At 41.5% G+C, this 22,472-nt stretch overlaps 3 protein-coding genes across 4 annotated transcripts; 1 reads left to right on the forward strand and 2 right to left on the reverse strand.

Moving 5' to 3' along the window:
* On the reverse strand, nucleotides 1-9,537 carry LOC124038511 (ER lumen protein-retaining receptor 2-like). Its single transcript, XM_046354492.1, has 5 exons — nucleotides 9,228-9,537; nucleotides 7,426-7,526; nucleotides 2,603-2,761; nucleotides 2,231-2,483; nucleotides 1-1,342 (listed from the first exon to the last, which is right to left on the reverse strand). Exons 1-5 carry the CDS (start codon nucleotides 9,316-9,318, stop codon nucleotides 1,308-1,310), a joined length of 639 nt encoding a protein of 212 aa, XP_046210448.1. The 5' UTR covers nucleotides 9,319-9,537; the 3' UTR covers nucleotides 1-1,307.
* Nucleotides 9,538-9,889: 352 nt separating this feature from the next.
* mettl9 (methyltransferase like 9) lies at nucleotides 9,890-13,365 on the reverse strand. Of its 2 annotated transcripts, XM_046354491.1 has the most exons (6): nucleotides 13,080-13,365; nucleotides 12,727-12,888; nucleotides 12,208-12,398; nucleotides 11,846-12,055; nucleotides 11,599-11,783; nucleotides 9,890-11,347 (listed from the first exon to the last, which is right to left on the reverse strand). In XM_046354491.1, the coding sequence occupies exons 2-6, from the start codon at nucleotides 12,820-12,822 to the stop codon at nucleotides 11,136-11,138; spliced, it is 894 nt and encodes a 297-aa protein (XP_046210447.1). In that variant the 5' UTR covers nucleotides 12,823-12,888; nucleotides 13,080-13,365; the 3' UTR covers nucleotides 9,890-11,135. The 2 variants fall into 2 exon arrangements, with proteins under 2 accessions (XP_046210447.1, XP_046210446.1); XM_046354490.1 differs by lacking the exon at nucleotides 13,080-13,365 and having other exon boundaries at nucleotides 12,727-13,073.
* Nucleotides 13,366-13,903: 538 nt separating this feature from the next.
* LOC124038512 (zinc finger protein 616-like) lies at nucleotides 13,904-20,107 on the forward strand. The gene is made up of 4 exons (XM_046354493.1): nucleotides 13,904-14,501; nucleotides 14,642-14,745; nucleotides 17,969-18,071; nucleotides 18,383-20,107. Exons 1-4 carry the CDS (start codon nucleotides 14,216-14,218, stop codon nucleotides 19,339-19,341), a joined length of 1,452 nt encoding a protein of 483 aa, XP_046210449.1. The 5' UTR covers nucleotides 13,904-14,215; the 3' UTR covers nucleotides 19,342-20,107.
* The last annotated feature ends 2,365 nt before the right edge of the window (nucleotides 20,108-22,472 follow it).

Consider the following 22,472-nt stretch of genomic DNA (forward strand, 5'->3'; position numbering starts at 1 on the left):
TCAATTGTTTCCCATAAAATCTTTATTTGTGATGGCAACATCATGCAAAAGAAAGCTCAGGAAAAAATCAAATCCTAACCAATTGGAATGATCTGCATGTGTAGACAACATCAAGGCAGATGTCTTTAAAATAAGGTAGTCATTCTGGTTCCAATTTAACAAGGCCTGTAGAATCATGTTTGTCACAAAGACCAACAGCTAGATCTCTAAAGTGAGCTCAACAATATGCACATCATGTAGACAATTCTATGGACATGATCTTTTTTTGAAAGGAAAGATGCACAAAATATCTGAATAGAACATGAATGGCTTCAGGAGCTGATTTCTGCCTTGGTAGCCTACAGTATATTGCCATTGAATGAACTAATTTCAGAAGAGCCATTTTGAAATGACAGACCATGATAAATATAGATAGCCCATTGTAAGAATGTTGACGTAAATGTGAATTGAAAGCCATTTACAGCAATGCAGATGCGGCAGTTACTGTATCAGTGAAAACATATTCGGGACGCTGAGTGAGATCTCATATCCACCGAAAATGTACAGTTAATTCAAATAGCAGGTGACAGTTACTGGTAAATTCCAACTTCAACTAAAAAAAAGCCAGTTTGGGGAAATATTAAGTATTGACTAGGACATGAACAGTTTTAACTGCCATCTTTATACAGGAATGTACACTGGGTCAGAAAGACAAAAACAAAAAGTTTTTCCAGCCAAGGGATACAACGCCTCCATTACACTTCCGCTCCATTGGGATTCAGGAAAAAAATACTATGTACATTTGAGATAAACGGTTTTAGTTAATATCCCACCCCAAGAAGTTGGCTCCAATGTTTTACAGTGCCAAATCAAAGGCAATTTGTTTTCACCTCTTTCGCTAACGTGTCAAATCAGAGTACACTTATGTAGAAAAATTCTTCCTTTATACAGTGATGAAAAAAGGCTCGATGCATCAAACAGAAAGCTGCAGGATGGCCTCTTCAGGTTGATTCTAGGGTGTATTCAGCGAGGTGAAGCGTTCAAAGCGTTGCAGATAGAAATATAATGAATTGAGCTGACAACTTATCTAGCTCTACATAATCTGTTCTACACAGTACATTTCTTTCTGAGAGCCCTTACGTTTGCACCCCCCTGAACAGGCCCATGGGTGTCACTGATAGTGGTCAGGAGACTGGACAAACTGTAAAAGTCTCGCTCTCTGTCTCACGCATCTTACACTGGTGGGGGGAGTAGAGGGGGTGGGGATGGAGACAACGATTTCCTTTGTCGCGCCATCCACGAGTCTGCCAAATTGATGATCTTTGGCACTATGCTGGAAGACTCAGCTTCTTTCCTTTCAGTACTGAAACAGAGGAGAGAGGTTTAGATTCATTCAACGCTCCTGTTCAACCGATGCTCAGCACATTTTCTTCACATCTAACAGAGTACAGTGAGATTACTTTCTACCAAGCTCTAAACCCAACAATGCAGTACTCAATATCAATGTAGTACTAAAAATAACAGAACAAAAACAAGAGAAATCAAATAAAAACGAGCTAAATACAGGTGAACAAGATGTGATTTTCAGCAATGGTGTTATGGGATAGCTAGTGGCTTATAAACAATGAACCATTCCTATAAGTGAATACAATTTTAATAGTATTGTTATACACATTGACCGCTCAGCCAATTATACTATGTGACTTGCCTCCCATTTGAGTCTGTTTTTATTTCTAATTATTAGGTGCAGGTCGCTAGCTACAATATCTTATGCATAGCCTAGCTTTTAGCTACAGTTAGCTAGCTGCTCTGTAAACTAGTTTAACTTGGTAGAAAATTTGAGAAAAGTTTAGGAAAAACTAAAATAAATGTTTTATTACCACCTGAAACAATATGTTTCTCCTGTCTAGAATGAAAGTCGTTTTGCAATTATCCAAAATAAACGTGATCTCTGACTAGAGACCCTCCTCAATCTTGTCTTGCGTTGTGTCATCTTCATGCAATTTGGTTCTATTACTGGATGGAGAAGCATAGGGTTTCTATGCTCGCCGTCCAGTAGCGGAACCACATTGCATGAAGATGTCATACGGCAAAATGAAATAAGTCATGATGTGAATTGGGCATTACTCTAAGCACTCTTTGTGTAACAGTTTCGGCGACTGTAAGAGAAGTGAGTAAAAGGACATTACAGCGTCACACTTTGCACCAAACTAACTTAGGAAATAAGTCGGGAGACTGCAACTCGACTCACCTTTCGTTACGTACAGATAGAAGAAGTCGCAATAGAGGATTGTCTGAACGACACCGGCCACGATAGCGATCATGTCGAAGAACCCCTCCAAATAGAAGCGCCAGATCCAGTTGATGAGGTACAGGGCCCGGTACAGGCCCAGGAAGAACAGGTAGTGGGTGGTGATAGTCTCTGCCTCGCCAGTCTTACTGATCATGAAGAGCTGTGGCAAGATGGCCACAGACTCCAAGTAGATGGAAAATGTCCACAGGATCTGGAGGGAGAGAGGATGGGGAGAGAGTGGTGGAGTGTGTGGCTCTAAATCAGTTGCTGTATAAGACACTGATGCAGTATGCACTCATCATACCGAGACGTGCGTGTGTGTGGACTTGCCTCGAGAGGAGAGAAGTCGTGGTTGACAAGGAAAGCCAGTCCTCCCACGGGGACGACCAGGAACTCCACTCTGAAGGTGTCGTGGTTACCGTCATAGGTGGCCTTGAACTTAGTGTAGATCAGGTACACGGTGGCATACGCACAGCCAATGTAAATTACCTGAAACATAATACAATCCACTAGTCAAGGGTGAGGATACATACAGCACACTGATTAGATGATCCCTTCACTATAACTTGGAAGGCGAGTGTGTTTACATCCAAATTACTTTAACCCAAGGGCCTCCAACAGGTAGATTAGCTCGCAGCTCACCTGAGTAGCTCGCAGCTCACCTGAGTAGCTCGCAGCTCACCTGAGTAGCTCGCAGCTCACCTGAGTAGCTCGCAGCTCACCTGAGTAGCTCGCAGCTCACCTGAGTAGCTCGCAGCTCACCTGAGTAGCTCGCAGCTCACCTGAGTAGCTCGCAGCTCACCTGAGTAGCTCGCCAATCAATTCTAAAAGTACATGCATTTAAAGTGTTCCGTTGCAAACTGTCATAAACAAATCTCCCAGCTACTATCCAATCAAAGCCACATTGACATTATCCCACCTCTGGTTATCCACTATTGCCTCAAAAAGACAAATGTAACATCCGCCAATAAATGTTCAGCAATATTGGCCCCGTCTGTTTGGTGTGCGCGTGTCTATCTAGACAGTTAGCGATGCTAATGATAACCATCTTGTGGGTAGACCGAATGGTTTCACAAAAAAACTCAAATCTCATTGAAATGTTAACTAAAAAGTAGGCTTACCTGACAGCACTATATTGATACAATCATTGGGTGGCCATTGTTTTGCAAACTGCCATGACGTGCTACAGCAGTAGGCCAACAGCAGAAAATTGCTAGACCTACACATTCCTCTTGCTAGATGAGCAATTAAAGGGGAATTACACCAACAACAAGAAATCTAAATCAGACCTCAGTAATGGTCTTCTGATGCGATTGAAATATTTTCATGGACTCAGAACATAGCGAAACAATGAAAATGTAATATTGCGTACCAAAATAAAAACAGGAAACAGAATTTGGGAAAATACTAAACATTTTATGGGGTCCCCTTAGATTATTTAGCAGGTATATTGACAGAAAACATACATTGTACATCACAGACCCAGGGAAGAGTTGCAGGGTAGAGAAGAACGTGCCAATTTGAAAGCTATTTTAAAAAATGTAAGTAAACTTTATAGCTTGCAAAAGGTTTAAAACACACACACACACACACTAGAAAAGGTTGCAGACCCAAGTTAACCAGTTTTCATAAAGTACTCATACCCATTGACTTATTCCTCAGTGTTTTATATCCTGAAAATGTCATATACACACAATAACCCCATAATGACAAAGTTAAAATGTTTAGAAATGTTAGCAACTTAATTGAAAATGAAATGCATAAACATCCAATTTACTTAAGAATTCACACCTAGTCAATACTTTGTAGAAGCACTTTTGGCAGCAATTACAGCTTTGAGTTGTCTTTGGTACTGTATGTCTATCAGCTTTGCACATCTGGATTTGGGGATTTTCTCCCATTCTTCCATGTAGATTTTCTCAAGCTCTTTTAAGTTGGATGGGGAGCTGCGGTGAACAGCAATCTTCAGGTTCTTCCAGAGATTTTCAATAGGATTCACATCTGGGATTTCCCTGTACTTGGATCCTAGTCTCCGCCGCTGAAAAGCATCCCCATAGCATGCTGCCACCATGCTTCACGGTAGGGATGGTGTTAAAAGTGTGATGAGCTCTGCCTGGTTCTCTAGACATAGCACTTGCATTCAGGCCGAACATTTATATTTTTGTCTCAGACCAGAGAATATTTTGTCTTTCATGCTGACCACAGCACTTGCGTTACAAAAAAACATTGCACATACATGTTATTCAATCATTGTATCCACACTGCTCACTTGTGTCTACATGGCCAGGCTCTAAAATAGCTGAAAGTCCCACCCCCTCATTGGTTTTTAGGAGCATATACCCACGTGGTTGATTGAACGATTAACTGAGGTCCACACTCCAGTTCAGTTGGTGATGCATCGTAAGGTCGGTTGCCAACCGCCATATAAAGTTCAAGGAAGAGATTACTAGAAACTAACTCTGTTCACCTTTAATTAATTGTAGGAGTAGAGGACATTTGTGCATTTCAGGTAAAATTACAACTCAATGGTTATATCCCAGGACAAATTAGCTAGCAACAGCACGCTAGCTAGCTGAATTGCCATGAATATTAGTATGCTTTTCGACCATTCCCCAAATTAATATAATTGGTTCGGAGTTCGTTTTGATATTTCAACCAGCGTGTCCTGATCGCATCTGGACACAATTCAACATGTGTGCAATGACGCTCGCGGTCTAGTCAGCATGTCTTTCACCTGCCTTTTTGCAAACTCCAGGTGTACTGTTATGTGCCTTTTTCTTAGGAGTGGCTTCCATCTGGCCACTCTCTCAAGGCCCAGATTGGTGAAGTGCTGTAGAGACTTGTCCTTCTGTCAGGTTCTCCCATCTCAGCCAAGGAACTATGTAGTTCTGTCAGAGTGGTCATTGGGTTCTTGGTCATCTCCCTGACCAAGGTCCTTCTTGCCCGGTATTCAGTTTGGTTGGACAGCCAGCTCTAGGCAGTCTGGGTAGTTCATGTTTTTTTTCCATTTCCCAATGGAGACCACTGTGGAAATGTTCACCACTCTAGAAATTGTTTTATACCCTTCCCCAGATATACAGTAGGAAGAAAAAGTATGTGAACCCTTTACAATTACCTGGAGTTCTGCATAAATTGGTCATAAAATGTTATGATCTTCATCTAAGTCACAACAATAGACACAGTCTGCTTAAACTAATAACACAAACTATACTGTTTCATGTCTTTCTTGAACACACCATGTAAACATTCACAGTGCAGGGTTGGAAAAGTATGTGAACCCTTGGATTTAATAACTGGTTGACCCTCCTTTGGCAACAATAACCTCAACCAAACAATTTCTGTAGTTGTGGATCAGACCTGCACAACAGTGAGGAGGAATTTGGGACCATCCCGCTTTACAAAACTGTATCAGTTCAGCAATATTCTTGGAATGTCTGGTGTGAACTGCTCTTTTTAAGGTCATGCCACAGCATCTCAATCGATTTGAGGTCAGGACTATGACTGGGCCACTCCAGAAGGCATATTTTCTTCTGTTGAAGCTATTCTGTCGTTGATTTACTTCTGTGATTTTGGTTGTCCTGTAGACATTCTCCTGCAAAATGTCTTGATAAACTTGGGAATTCATTTTTCCATCAATGATAGCAAGCTGTCCAGGCCCTGAGGCAGCAAAGCAGCTCAAACCATGATGCTTCCTCCACCATACTTTACAGTTGGGATGAGGTGTTGGTGTGCTGGGCCTTTTCTCCAGTGTTGTGTGTTCCTTACAAACAACTCCACTGTAGTTTCATCTGTCCACAGGATATTTTGCCAGTAGCTTTGTGGAACATCCAGGTGCTCTTTTGAGAACTTCTAGGATTATTCTTAACCTCATTGCGCATTCTGCACTGTGCTCTTGCAGTCATCTTTGCAGGACGGCGACTCCTAGGGAGAGTAGCAACAGTGCCGAACTTTCTCCATTTATAGACAATTTATCTTACTGTGGACTGATGAACATCAAGGCTTTTAGAGATACTTTTGTAACCCTTGCCAGCTTTATGCAAGGCAACAATTCTTTATCTTAGGTCTTCTGTGATATCTTTTGTTCGAGGCCTGGTTCACATCAGGCAATGCTTCGAGCAAACTCAAATTTTAGTGTTTTTCTTTAATGGGGCACGGCAGCTCTAACCAAAACCTCCAATCTCGTCTCATTGGGCTCCAGGTTAGCGGACTCCTGACTAATTAGCTTTTGGAGAAGACATTAGCCTAGGGGTTAACATACGTTTTCCAACCAACACTGTGAATGTTTAAATGATGTATTCAACATAGACAAGAAAAATACAATAATTTGTGTGTTATTAGTTTAAGCACACGGTCTATTATTCTGACATAAGATGAACAGATTTAGTCAAATTTACACAGAAATCCGGGTAATTCCAAATGGTTCACATATTTTCTTGCCACTGTATGCATCATCACAATTTCATCTTGCAGATCTATGGACTGTTCCTTCAACTTCATGGTACAGTTTCTGCTCTGACATGCACTGTCAACTGTGGGACCTGTGTTTCTTTCAAAATCACATCCCAAACAATTGAATTGGCCACAGGTGGACCCCAATGAAGTTGTGACAGGAAGATCAAAGGAAATTGGATGCACATGAGCTCAATTTGGAGTGTCACAGCAAATGGATGTCAATACTTATGTGAGATTTCTGTATTTCATTTTAAATACATTTGCAAACATGTTTTCACTGTCATGCGGTATTGTGTGTAGAGGAGTGAGAAAAAGAGAACATTTTATGCATTTTGAATTCAGGCTGTAACAAAATATTGAATAAATGAAGGGTACTTGAAGGCACTGTTGACATCTTACTAAAAGCAACCTCAGATACAGATGAGAAAAGTTAGCAAATGATCTGCTTGTTGTGTTTTAAAATGTACTAACTAGCAGTATCCATAGTTAGAGGTATACATTTTGGACACATCCACTCACATACACCAATGAACCTTGGATATTCAAGGGTGTGTCAACTTATCAGTACTTCAATATTGACCCGTGAATAGATCGCTCTACTACAGAGCACGGATGGGGTGTGTTGCTTGCACAAAGAGCTGTAAGAGGATGAGCGTGCCACCCTCATGGAGATGAGGGGGTCTATGGTGTGGGTGTCTCACCTTCATGGTGGTGTTGTAGAGGGAGATGAAGGAGGTGAGCAGGTCCAGGTAGCGCGTGGTGAACACCAAGGCGAACAGGATCTGACTCTTCCCGGAGATACCTGTCAGAGAGACAACCAACCAACGGGTGTATAAGACGTCAAATGTTGCTCTTCTCTGCCAAACTCACAACAGTCCCCCAAGAGTGTATCTCAAAAGCCTTAAGAAATTCCTCTTGTCCTTCATCTGAAATTGTTGTGCATCCTTCCTTAGAGTGACCACGGATGTGACGCGACAGGGTTGGTGTGAGGCTAAGAAGTGGAATCCTTGCTTTCACCTATCCAGTCAGATCAGTGTAACTTCCCAGGGAGGAACAGGGACTGTGGTGGCCTCTTGATAGGAATCCAAACCTGGCAAGCTAATTTTATCCCATTTCACAGGCTAACCCAGTTAGACACTGCACCAGGCTTCTGTCTTCTCTAGCATGGCCAGATAGTGATGACAGTGATAAGAACTTAAGACTTCCAAGGCGTTTTATTACAGGCAATCTAAACAGGCATAGACTCACAGCTGCCCCTCAGAAGGCCTGCCTGCAAACACTGAAGTGGCAACCTGTCCCCTCACACCCACTTGTAGTCAACCTCCCAATACATTAATAACACCGCTAGTCTAGAGTATACTAAAGAATGTATTCAACTTCAGTGGTTTAGTTATGTTCCTAATGACAGGCACAGTACCTGAGCATAAACAGATTTTTGCCTGACTGGAATTGGTGTCACAAATCCAAACTCTTGTGGGCCACCTGCCAACTGAAGTTGTTGATACATGACAGGTGTCAGTGACTCCTCAAATAATGCATCCTAAACCTGACCTTCAACCCCAAACTAGTTCACACAGACTATAAAACAAACATTGTATTCCCAGGGGACATTGTAATTAAACTAATTGAATTGTGTAAAGTCAATATTCTGCTCTAGCTGTGCATTCGACAGCTATTTCTCTTATCCGCGTTTAAGTAAAAGCGCTGCCACGTCACAGGTCAGGCCAGGGTAACATCGGCGTTCAAATCAACTGGGAACTCGGAAGAATAGCAGGTCAAATCATGTCGTCAATGACGATTCAGGTCGGAAAGTCTAAACACTAGAAAGCGGCGTAAGTTTGAGTTGAAATTCCGAGTTGGATGGCTGGTCATAACGATTTTCCCCCAATCTGAGCTCGTTTGTTTCCGAGTTCCCAGTTCCTGTACTACAACAGGAATACTTGTATTTATTTTTGTTTTACCGTTCTTTAACTAGCCAGTCAGTTAATAAATCATTCTTATTAGTGGGTTAACTGCCTTGTACATGGACAGAACGACATTTTTATATTTTCACTAGGCTACCTGATGCATGACATATCACACAGGGAAACGGGTTAATAGTGGCGCATTCGCCCGCTGCACTGATGGGTGCCCCCAAACTGACATGCGCAAATCTGTTGCCTGACATCACTAGCAGTTAGTTGGTCAGTAAATGAATGGGATACTCAACGCAACTAGTTGATGTTGGTTTCTTGTTAATTAGCTGTACAAGCTAACTAACGATAACCAACCAAAAGTGTCATGATCACTGGGATTTAGGTGATTTAATTTGGCTAGGTGTATTTCGGCCTTTCCCAACATTATTAACAAGGCCGTGCTAGCATCAATGTTAACAATCTGGTTTGCTATAAAGCCGCAAGCGCTAACGTCGTTACCGAGCTAAGGAAACATTGCTAGCTGGAATGAAGATGTCAATCGGAGATGTGTGCAGGCTGAAAATACTCCAAATGGGAATCGTACTCACCGGCACAGGACCTGGTTTTCCATATTTTTAGAAGTAGAATAATGATGGCTGCTAAATGGGAAAGATCGCCGGTGAGTCTGAAAATGTTCATGACTCTGCTGGGTATTGAAGGCGGCTTTCCTTCGCTAGCACGAACTTATGCCCGTCAAAACAAATTCGACCTTCTAGCCCCCGTTACTGACCGGTCTAAAACCTTACAATAGGTTCTGTCAGGCACCTAAATTGATGTTTTCATCGGTCTGAAAGAGAAAATGTCGAGTAATGCGCGACGTGGCCAAAGATATCGGCGCCCAAATGCAAGTCGGGAAAAACTTGACGTTCGCGGAATGGGACACGCCCGTGGGAGGGGCACGTCCGTGATCACAGAAATTGAATTTCTATTCATTATTTTTAACTAGTCTATTTATTATAAAACTGATTAATCCACAGACCGAACTGAAAATTTGACATTGGATTAAACAACTACATTGTAGAGTATATTCAAATAAGCTTAAATAGACTTAAGTCACTCAAATGCACATCATACATTACACTGGCATCCAAGACATCCTTCATGCAAATTACATCCTTTCTGATACATACTGCACATACGTCATCTCAAACGTCCATTGCACTTTAAATATAAAAAAGTTAACTACTATGAAGGTCAAGAATGACATAAGTCACAGAAAAAAATATTTTAATTGTTGAGGTGATATTACTTTACGTAAAATACAGTGACTGGAACATTAAAGTAAACTTGTTCTGCTGCCTATAAAACTAGATGGGAGATAGTCACTGACAAGGCCTCACATTGCTATAAATAATCAACCCAGATGTCATTGTAACACAACGTTACTGCCCAGTTGATAATACAACAGTTAGAAACAGTGTGCTTCTAATTAAACCTTAAAACAAATAGACTGGTGGGAAGGAATTCCCTCCATCTGTGCTTGACTAAATCAATTAGATCAACCGGTTCATATGTACAGTATCACAATGTTATTGTTGGAGAAATTACCAACTAACCCAGAATAAGACAATACATTTACATCACTATACGTCAACCAAGAACAGACCATTTCCAGTGATATGTTGGCACAGAAGATGCAATCCTCCCTATCATTTACAGAGTTGTGTTATTATATTCCAATCAAGTTATTATATTCAATGGCAAACATCATTTTTTTTGTTTCTTAGAATGTAGAGGTATGACGACAGTTGGTAAACAGTGGATCTACCCAAGTTTCAAACCAGGATTCCCAAGCTGACTTTAAAGAGATAAAGTGGTAATGTAAATGAGAAATACTCTCAATGTAATTAAGAAAATCTTACTTAACCTTCACTAATTCAATACAAATCCAGCAGCCAGTCAGAAAGCTTTCTACTGTATCTACTATACACAGATGCTCTAGGAAAGGTCAGATGATGCATCTCAATAGTCTAAAGTTGCTTCCTCTCCTCGATTTGCATTCATCTGAAAACAAAGGATGGGTAAAAGCAACAGTTGAGCATGACTCCAACAGGGTCACCAATAGGAATCAGCCAAATAAGTTGGAAGTCCCACCCAGTTGACTACATTAAAATGGTGGAAGCCCTAAATGGCGCTGCCTATGCTAATACAGCCTTTTGACCTCTAGAGGACTTTTATCATTGGCCCTGTTTGAGAGCATCAAATCCATGATGCATTGTGGGCAAATGGTGACTGACATAATGATCTAAAAATAATAAACAAGTTTTTATGTATGTTGCTAAATCATTTGTAGATCAGTCAGTCAGCAGTCACCTGCACTGTGGAACCAGCCCATTATCTATGGTTCAGTCCCGTTGGAAGGACGGTTGGTTGTTTTAAGATAATGCAGATGAAGGAAGGAGATGAGGATGCAAATGTGGATAATTGAGATGCACCCCAAGATACAATAACTGACTTCACTCCTCCACAGGTTTCAGGACGAAGACAGCATCATCCAGTACATAGTAATCTTTGTACATGTCTCCCTCACACAGGTACGGCAGCCGAGTCACTGCCTCCACCTCAAACCCCACTTCCCGGAACACCTCATTGGACAGGTTGGTGACTTGCTCCTCCCATTTCTTCCCCTTCACTTTGATGTGCTCTCTAGGGCGCTGCCACTTCCCACCTAGAGACAGAAAAAACACAGATTCAGGAGACCAATCTAGAAAAGGCCTTGTGGCAGCCAAAACAATAAAAGTATTCTACCTGTCCCCATATATTTTATTTTAAATACTGTTACTGTCCAGCCCGAAAGCAGCTCCATACACATTCACACAAATATCTAATTGACATCAACATATGATTTAGCTGGAAGTCTCAAGTAAGGACATGGCCCTAAGTCTTCAACCTGAATCACTGATTTGTGCTCCATCTCACCTATCTCCACCCAGGGCTGGAAGGGCAGGACAGCGGCCAGGATGAGTCTTCCCGTGCTGGGCACCAGCGAGCGGTGGATGCCCCTGAGGAGATCCAGGGGGTCGTCACAGCGGTCTAGCAGGTTCAGACAGCTGATCAGGTCATACTGGAACCCAGTATGCTGCCATTCATCAATGCCTAAAAGCCTAAGAGAAAGAAGAGGACATCAGAGACTGTGTATGGTGTGTAATGTGTGTGTATCACTTACCTGTACTTCTTCCTCTGGAGGTGCCACTTCATGGGAGGAGAAACCTCAGTGGCGTAGACCTCTCTGAAGTGGGCTCCCATCACCTCAGTGACGCCCCCATCCCCGGCCCCTAGGTCCAGCAGTCTCTCCCCTCGCCACTCGGGGGCGACGCGAAGCAGCTGCTGGAGCTGATCTGCAGAGAACACAAACATAGAGCCACGACCTAGGAACCTGGGAGATAAGTAGAGAAAGGATAATAATGAGTGAGGGGTACGGCACCTGGACAAAACATATTGAGAGGCGAGAAAAGAGCAAGCAGAGACCCAAAACAGGAGGGCGTGAGAAAGACAGAATGACAGCATTAAAACACTGTGTTTCCCTACCCATTGATGGATGTGCGTGACACCAGGGGGCTGAGGACAGTGGAGATGAAGGAGTGGTAGAACTGGGTGAACATCCAGCCAGACTTTTCGATGCTGCGTCTCAGAAAAGCCTGGGTGTCCTGGTCCAGATGGCTCTGCACAAACAGAGGCCTAACCACCTCCCCCAACAGGTCTGGGGAGCACTTGTACCACTGAGGAGCAGGGAGGGGAAAGGAGGAGAAATGGGAGAGTGCAAGAGAGTGAAAATTACTCATTACCACAACACTGGTTTATCCGGTTATTTGTGTCAATCTCTTCACAAATACGGACATAAAATAAAAGCTCTTGAATATTTGATTAGGAAATACGAATTCTATTCCACCTGGCAACCAAGGAAATACAGTCGCTGGTTCTTGCTGAATGCACAATTTTTCATTTACAATGCTCACTTCCGCAGAATTATGTCAGGGACAAGTGTGATATTCTGCCAGTAAATAGTTTTTTATTTGTTTAAAGGTAACTCTGTACTTAGACACTTACCTCTTGGGTTTCTTGTCCGGATTCTTCGCTTTCGCTTATCATGTTCATGAAAAGTGAACGAGCGAGTGGACTGCGCACGTACTTCCCTGTCCACATCTTTCTAGTACCGAGCAGAAAGGCGATGTAGCCCAACACCCACGCTACAAAAAGCAATGTCCTCAGCTGTAGATGACACATACCGACAATAACGCAACAGATTTGGCAGCTATTGGAAAAGTGCCTGTTGCAACCTGGTTACTAGATTTTCAAGTTTTTAGACAGATGTAATATTAGATAAGCTAGCCAGAGAGTATCCAATTGTGATAGCACACGCAGTGCATACCTTCAGGTCCAAACATAACAAACACACAAACCTGAAGGCGTGGTGACCTTTTGGAGTCCACATGTTATTTATTCGACATCTTAATCCGTTGTGCAAATACTTTCAGCTCAAATCGAATTGTCTTGTGACGGTCACATCTGAAGACTGCCAGCCTAGCAATGCTACGTTCAAAACAACTGGGAAATATCAGAGTTCCGAGTTCTGTGCATTCAAAACAACTAAGAACTACGAAAAATAACGCCCCCCGACTGGTAAAATTCGTTTTCAACAGTCATCCACCCGGAATTCCAATTCGGGAACCCGGGCCTCTTTCTACAGCTCCGACTTAACGTTCGCTGACGTTATGATTCGTCATGACTCGTTTTTTTCCGAGTTCCCAAGTTGTCTTGAAAGCACCATAAACCTACAAAAAAGGATAGGGGGTAAAAATCTGGAAATACACGTTTGCTTCCGGTGTTACATCTAAATAGTTCCCACAGTCTTGTCCAACAATTAATTGTTTTCTTTAACCTTTATTTAACAATGCACACCCCAAACCACACATCGGCAGAGATGGATGGCATTTTCAATCACCTCAACGGTTTCAGTTGTCTGGTGTGACTTAACGTTAAGTGGAGAGACAAGACGTACAGAGGCATTTCTGGGGGGGTAGCATATTTGTAGTTATTAACTGTGTGGTTCCAGCCCTGAATGCTGATTGGCTGACATACCACTGGTAGGAGAAAACATTTAGTTTTACTGAGCCAATTACGTTGGTAAACAGTTGATAATAGCAATAAGGAACATTTGGGGTTTGTGGTATATGGCCAATTCCCACAGTGCGGGAACTGTCACCAGTGGTGGTGTTACTTTTTTATTATTTGATTTTTTTTGTGAGTGGTGCAGATAAGGTATTTTTTTATTTTTTCAAGCAAAGTATTAGGGAGTTGTACTCCAGTCTAGTAGGTGGCGGTAATGCAACATGTATTGGATGCCAGCTGCCATTAAACCTCATCAAAGAAGAAGAAAAGGCGACCGACGCTGGTGGTCCTCTGTTTACTTTTTAGTGAACTACACCAAATTTGATTTCGAGGTGTCTGCATCTATCTGTACTTTTCTACAGTCTTTTGCTTCTACACTACACATCCATTAACAATTACTTATTCGAAGGCCATTTTCGGTCAAATAATGGCAAATGACGTTGCTTTTCACACTCAGCTAGCCTCCATCATGGAGGTTTTAGCTAATGCGGCCGTGGCTGAAATCTGCGAGCTTGTTGACAATGGCTATGCGGTCCTGCATTTGGAGATATCTCAAGGGCAGAAGGAGAATGAAGCGTTGAGGAGAAAACTACGGATGATGGAGCTGAAAGTGTCTCGTGCGAGTACTCCGAGAGCGGGAATGGGAAGCTCAATCCTCGCGCACAGTCGTTCTCGAACTCACTTTGGCATGGAATCGAGAAGGACATCAGTCGGTAAGATTCGGCGGTTCCAATAGAACGCATACTAATTTCATTTATAGGTTACATCATTTTAGAAACCAACTTATCAAGACACCATTGATAAAGTGTGTTGTGTGTGAATGTAAACAATTTCCCTTGTCTGCTAATTTTAGGCGAGGTACATTGTCGGAGAGGAGTTGATTCCCAGTTGGTCACCAGCCTGTTTAGGGACGGAAAGTCCTCAGGTGATACTGGACAGACTACCACACAGAGAAAGGTACAGGGGCGAAAATCTGATATCAACTTTGGAGGGGACAATTACATGACATTCTCTCAAGAGCAATTCCTGAGGGGGACACCAAAAGTAGTGCTGTAACACATAACCTACGTTGTAATATGTTAAATGTATATTGAGGAACCATAATTACTACTACTACTGGATAATTGATAGGTACAGTAGTTAACTGAAGGGTTGTCCCAACTTGTTAAAATGTTTAAATCATTATAATACTAATAATAATAATAGTTATAGCAGTGTTATTTATCAGTCCAGTATGTATGCAGGTATTTGTATTTACAACCAGCAATACCAAGCAAGGCCAGTAGGTGGTAATGGTACTGTACACTGTATGGGTGCAGGTTTCATAAATACAATGAACACGATGCGATCTCATCTCAAATAATCTCCATTGAGAACCATCACAAAGTTGGTCTCTGCACTGAACGGACCTTTTTATTTAACTTTTTCTGATTCATTTATATAGTCATTAAATATGTGCCACTGGTTTGAGTCTATTACAACATCTTTACAATAACAAAGCACTCAGAATAAGTTCCGTTCTAAAAGCAAAATAACTACTTCAATGAAAAACCCAAACAAATCAACCAAAATATCCTTCAGAAATACTTAGTTATTGTTCAGTCAGTGTCTCAACTCTTCAAACAACAGCTATTGACAAGTATGTCACACAAAGTATGCAATTTTAAATAAAATTAAATAAATAATTAGTAAGTGTACTGTCATGTACTAAAAACTACTAAACAAAATAACAAATATCATACTATACACCAGGGGTTCTCAAACAGGGTAGGTGGACCCCTAGGGGTCCCTGGTGTTATGTCAAGGGGTCCATGAAATAAAAAAGTGTAATGAACGTATTCAGCAGCACAAGGATTCCACTAACTTTACATATAATATAGAGGGGGTGGAGGTCCCTGAGGAGGACTACTCAAAACCTTGCCTGCCTTTCCTCAAAATATGCAGGGGTTCCAGTACTCAAAAAAAGGTTGAGAACCACTGCTATACACACTACTGAACAAAACAACCGAACATATGTTTGAGGGTTTCAATGGATCCAACAAATTGGGCAGATATTTTCCCTCAAGACTGTCCAGCCTGTCTTTATGTACATTACAGACAAAATTCTGATCAGCACCTCAACTTGGTCAACCAACCCCCGCACCTGCACTGGAAGCCTCCTGAGGACCTCTGCTGCCTCTCAACTGCTGCTACAGGGGTATTTTTTGCGAAAGAGAGGCAACTGCACTGAAAAATAATCTATGTTCAGCTCAGGGTACTGATCTAGAGACTCATCCAACTCCCCCGTGAGAAGCACGCTTTCCAACTTTTGCAGAATGTTTAGACTGTCCTGGTCAAAATGGTGGCCAAACTGAACCTCCACACCATCCAACACTTAAAACAATTCTGCCCTATAGTGATCCACTGCTTTGCCAGCAAATTGTCTTGAGTGTGTCTCAATGGATTCGATCAATGTTGTTGCTTTCTCATACAGTGCAAGGTAGCTTTCGTCATTTCCACATGCTGGATAACTGAACATTGATTGGATTTAGCTGGTGTGCTGTTACAGTTACACAGTGGCGGTGGGTTTGGCAGTTTTAATGGGCTGTACATTTTACAAAGGCTTCCTAAATCCTGCACTAATGAAGGCAGCATCCGCTCTTTGGCCAAAAGATGGCTGGCTTGAAAACCCTTGTGGCTCCACTGAAAACACAAAACTCCTTTTATTGCTTGATTATAATGTAGCCAGGGGAAATCGCAAAACCATCTCTCTTGAAACGTCAACACTCTGTTGGCAAGAGTTTGCGGTTCTATAAATTGTGGGTGTGGCTGATATGGTTTTGTGCCATCACTGAGGTAACTGGACAATGCTGTGACACTGTCCCCTATACTGGTGCAGATGGCAACAAGGTTGACACCTGGTCCTGCCGTGGCTGTGCCACTGTCCCCTATACTGGTGCTGCTGGCAACAAGGTTTACACCTGGTCCTGCCATGGCTGTGACACTGTCCTCTGAAGTCTCTCTCCTTGGCCCTTTCCCTTTCACCACCCTCACTGCCTCACAGTCTATCTCCTAGAAATGAAATAAGATGTTTGCCGTACTCCTAACAACCGCTACCCAAAACAACACAATTAATCACAACAGCAATACCATTTGCCTTAAACAAATCTTAGTTCAGTCACCATTCTATGTTGAGAGTGGGGGTATCCATGGCATTTTCCAATTATGTCCCTATTTTACAAGTAAAAAATCGAAAAAATGGAGAACCTTTCATAATGTTGCCAAACAAAGACTCAACAAACTTACCTGAGACTCCCTGTCTTTGCCAGTCTGTCCCTGCCCATCTGTCCCCAGCTCTGCTGTCTGTGTGCCCTCTGTTGCCTGATCTGCCTAATGACATCATGTTTACAGTGATATATTGGGGGGGGACAAATCATATTTTTGCCAGGATGGGGGGGTCTTGTCCCCCCCGTCCCCCCTGGGATTTCCGCCTATGGAAAGGTAAGCATTTGTCCACACTTGTTTCAGAAAGGGCAGCCTAATACTTCAGTGGTTATCAAAACAACCTGGGTCTGAATGTAAATATGACACATAGCCCACCCATGCTAGTGGTAATTTTGTTAATTATGTTGGTAACCAGTTTATAATAGCAATAAGGCACCCCGGTGGGTTTGTGGTATATGGCCAATATACCACGGCTAAGGGCTGTATCCAGGCACTCCACGATGCGTCGCACATAAGAACAGCCTTTAGCCGTGGTATATTGGTCATATACCACACCCCCCCCCCCCCGAGGTGCCTTATTGCTATTATAAACTGGTTACCAATGTAATTAGCGCAGTAAAACTAAATGTTTTGTTATACCCATGGTATTCGGTCTGATATAACATGGCTGTCAGCCAATCAGCATTCAGGGCTGGAACCACACAGTTAAAACTGGGAATAATGCTCTGTACAGTCACAGTCATAAAGACAACTGAAAAAAAAGATATAACACAAGAACACTAACAGAACAGTAAACAGGTAAAACAGGATCACTTGATTGCAAAATTACCACTAGCATGGGTGGGCTATATGTCATATTTACATTCAGACCCAGGTTGTTTTGATAACCACTGAAGTATTAGGCTGCCCTTTCTGAAACAAGTGTGGACAAATGCTTACCGTTCCAATTGATTTTACCCAACCTTGTGTCTAACAGCCTGCTGCGTTGGATGAGAGGAAGTCCAAATCACCTAACATCAAAGAGGAGAGGCGGGAAGAAGCCTGGGACAATCATGACCAACGAGAGAGATTGAGTACCGGTAATTAAATGGGAGAAGGGCTTAAAAAAGTGTCTTCATTATGCCTTTTGGAAAAAAACATGATACATGAATACTGTCATGTAAAATGATTGCAATAATGTTAGACTGTACTGCGTACAATTCATAAATTGATTTAATTATAAGTACAATAGATTTCATGGCAATATTTTGGGCTTTCATATAGACTAGACTAGATTTATACTAATACATTTCTCAGAAATTGCTCATATCCTTTGACTGATGTGTAGTATTTGATTACCTTCATGAGCATCCAGTTCAGTGATTCACACACTGTGTTGTTAATGTTGTAGGAGCTTTAAATCCCTGTGTTGGAGGAGAAAGGCATTCTAACATCGACACAGAGGCTGCTCAATCAATCAGCAAACAGGAGAACGCCAGCTCTTGTATATGGGTGAGTGGTGAAACAGACAACAGCCTCTTGCCAGAATCAAATGAAAATATTAGTGTGAACAAAAGATCTCAAACCCCAGCATTGGAAGATGGTGATGGAATACTTGACCATGCAGGCTTTGATTGTATGATGTTTGAGCCCCCCAGACAACTTGGGACCCTTAGCACCCAGGGTCCTAGCACCCAGGGTCCTGGGGCTGATCTTCCTGAGTGCTCTTACTCTCATGTGGATGTTGTACCTCTTAATTCTGATTCAGAGAATAGTTTTTCCTTTTCGATGAACAAGGTAAGTCGCTCCATAACTGAGCACAAACAACCTGTAGCTTACAGAGACAATAGACAGAGGGTGCCGTTGCCCTCAGATGAGCCTCACATGACTGTGCAAAAAGGCATGGAGACTGGATCCAATGCCTTGGTAATAACGGATGGTTGGGTCTCCCATGACAGTCATAATAACGAAGCTGTGAATTACAACCAAGACGGCACAGCAGGTAACCGGTTCATTTGTAGTTTCTGTGGTAAGACTTTGGCGTGTCTGAAGAACCTCAAGACACACCTTAGGGTTCACACCGGGGAGAAGCCGTTCAGCTGCATGCAGTGCGGGAAGCGCTTCTCCGACTCCAGCAACCTCAAGCGACACCAGAGCGTACACACGGGGGAGAGACGCTACGGCTGCAGCCACTGCGGCAAGCGCTTCGCCCAGTCAGGCTCACTCAAAGTGCACCTAAGCATACATAAAGGATGCAAGCAGTTCCGATGCCCACAGTGTGAAAAGACTTTCATATCGGCCAATCACCTCAAGAGACACATCAGTGTCCACGATGGAGAAGAAAGTATTTTACCAACCACTTTTCAGTGAGTGAAAGCATACCCAAACGTGCTCCAGCCCAGCTTGAACAAAAAAATGAATTGGGGGCTCGACTGAAGGAGTTGATCATCCCAAAAGTATTCCATACACTTTTGAATGAGTGTTTTTGTAACTCTTATCATTGAAGTTGTTTATCACTCATCCTCAGCCCACTGTGTGAAAAGTGGTTTGTGGACTCAAGTAATCTCATTCGTCACACCGGATACTACATACAGTGTGGGGAGAGGTTTGCTGCGAAGCACATTCTTAGAATTCACCTAGAGAGAAACTATTCTGGTGCTCTAGTGCTGGAGATTGTATTGTCACTGAGTATACCACGAACACAGTTATTTGTGAATAATTCTACTTTCACATTTTGACTGAACACATTTTGTCTGTATTGGGCTATTTGTTATTTACAGTTTAGGAGTAGTCATAACAAAAGGAATGGAATTAAAACAAAATATTTTGTATGTGTATCTAATAATGTGTACCATTTATTATTTCAAAAGTGCTGCAAGAAATATATGAACAATACAAACAGTGATTGTTACTACTATTATTATTTTTATTATTATTAGTAGTAGTAGTAATATAAAACATACTACCTCTCTTTAGGAAAAACACTCCTCCAAGCCAACCAGTCTAGTAAAATGATGTCTCGCAAAGGCCCATGTATGACATTTTGAAATATGAATTATCTTGCACACATTATTTTTGTAAACATTTCCTCTGAAAATGTGTTTTTGTGAAATAAACAATTGTAAGAAAAAGGCCATTATATTGCTGACTTTTTTGACTCATCCAGTAGGATGCAGAACCAGCCTCTCGTCAGCAACACTAAGTAAGCACTTCCGGGTCATGAAATAAAAAGTCCCCCACGTAATAGTAGAAAAATGTAAATAACCTGTATTTAGTCATGGCATATGAAAAATGATTGCCTAAACAATAATAATGATTCATTTTTGTTCAGATTTAAGTGAGATTTGCATTAGTTGGGTTTTAAAACATGTTCCAAGGTCAAATAACACTTTTCTGTATACAAATATTGCACTGCACAGGAAAAACTATTGATTGTGTGTCCATAAAACCAGGGTCCAGTCTACTCACTATAGTCCCGAGAATACAAAGCAGATGAGTTTGAACAAAAAGCTAGGTCATATGAAGTGTTGCTGGCTTTTAACTCTTCCCCCTCCATAGCCGCCATTTAAATTTACTGAATATGGAATACATATATGGAATACATATTAGACTGTAGAGAATAAACTTTATTACCTGTCTCAGCTTAAGTGATGTGGAAAATAGTCAGTAGGTTCTCTACTAAACCAAATATGCACACACAATCATTTTTAACCACAGTAAAAGTCAAGCAACACTTCCATTGACCAAGCTTTTTGTTCAAACTGTTTTGTATACTATGAATTCAAGTGAGTAGACTGGACCATGGTTTTATGAACACACCATCAATTTTTCCCTGTGTAGTGCAATTTGTTTGTGCAAGATAACAAAAATACTGTAAGACTTTGCTTAAATATTACTTTTCAAAATGGCATCCTTGAACAATCACACCAGTAAATTAACAGTAATTATACAATATTTTTTTATTGTTTTATTTTCTTACCAGTAGACTAGTATGTTCCTTGCATGAATTGACTTGAGCTCCAACCATTTCTCAATGTGCTCTAATTTATAGTATTATTTATCGTATATGAAATAGTAATTCCCTTTAGTTTAGATTTTTCCATGAAGTTGGCTATCATTTTGAAACAGTTCCAGCATTATGCAAATTACAAAACATCTTGATTTCTTATAATACACATAGCGTTTACAGTGGACATAAGTTTCTTATTTGGATAGATGCAGCTACAGTTGAAGTTAGACGTTTACATACACTTAGGTTGGAGTCATTAAAACTTGTTTTTTAACCACTCCACAAGATTCTTGTTAACAAACTATAGTCTGTTAGGACATCTACTTTGTGCATGACACAAATAATGTTTCCAACAATTGTTTACAGACAGATTATTTCACTTATAATTCCAGTGGGTCAGAAGTTTACATAGACTAAATTGACTGTGCCTTTAAACAGCTTGGAAAATTCCAGAAAATGACATCATGGCTGATAAGCTAATTGACATAATTTGAGTCAATTGAAAGTCTACCTGTGGATGTATTTCAGTGGTAAAATCAAAAGAAATCAGCCTAGACCTCAGTAAAAATAAATATGTACCTCCACAAGTCTGGTTCATCCTTGGGAGCAATTTCCAAACGCCTGAAGGTACCACGTTCATCTGTACAAACAATAGTACGCAAGTATAAACACCATGGGACCACGCAGCCGTCATACCGCTCAGGAAGGAGACGTGTTCTGTCTTCTAGAGATGAACGTACTCTGGTGCGAAAAGTGCAAATCAATCCCAGAACAACAGCAAAGGGCCTTGTGACGATGCTGGAGGAAACAGGTACAAAAGTATCTATATCCACAGTAAAAACGAGTCTTATATCGACATAACCTGAAAGGCCGCTCAGCAAAGAAGAAACCACTTCTCCAAAACCGCCATAAAAAAGCCAGACTACGGTTTGCAACTGCACATGGGGACAAAGATCATACTTTTGGGGGAAATGTCCTCTGGCCTGATGGAACAAAAATGGAACTGTTTTGCCATAATGACCATTATTATGTTTGGAGGATAAAGGGGGAGGCTTGCAAGTTGAAGAACACCATCCCAACCATGAACCACGGGGGTGGCAACATCATGTTTTGTGGGTGCTTTTCTGCAGGAGAGACTGGTGCACTTCACAAAATAGATTGCATCATGAGGTAGGACAATTATGTGGATATATTGAAGCAACATCTCAAGACATCAGTCAGGAAGTTAAAGCGAGGAATGGGCCAAAATTCACCCAACTTATTGTGGGAAGCTTGTGGAAGGCTACCCAAAACGTTTGACCCAAGTTAAACAATTGAAAGGCAATGCTACCAAATAGTAATTGAGTGTATGTAAACTTTTGACCGACTGGGAATGTGATGAAAGAAATACAAGCTGCAATAAATAATTCTCTCTACTGTTATTCTGACATTTTACATTCTTACAATAAAGTGGTGATCCTAGCTGACCTAAGACAGGGACTTTTTACTAAGA

This window comes from Oncorhynchus gorbuscha, linkage group LG06 (assembly GCF_021184085.1).
Source record: "Oncorhynchus gorbuscha isolate QuinsamMale2020 ecotype Even-year linkage group LG06, OgorEven_v1.0, whole genome shotgun sequence".
In the NCBI taxonomy this organism is placed as follows: Eukaryota; Metazoa; Chordata; class Actinopteri; order Salmoniformes; family Salmonidae; genus Oncorhynchus; species Oncorhynchus gorbuscha.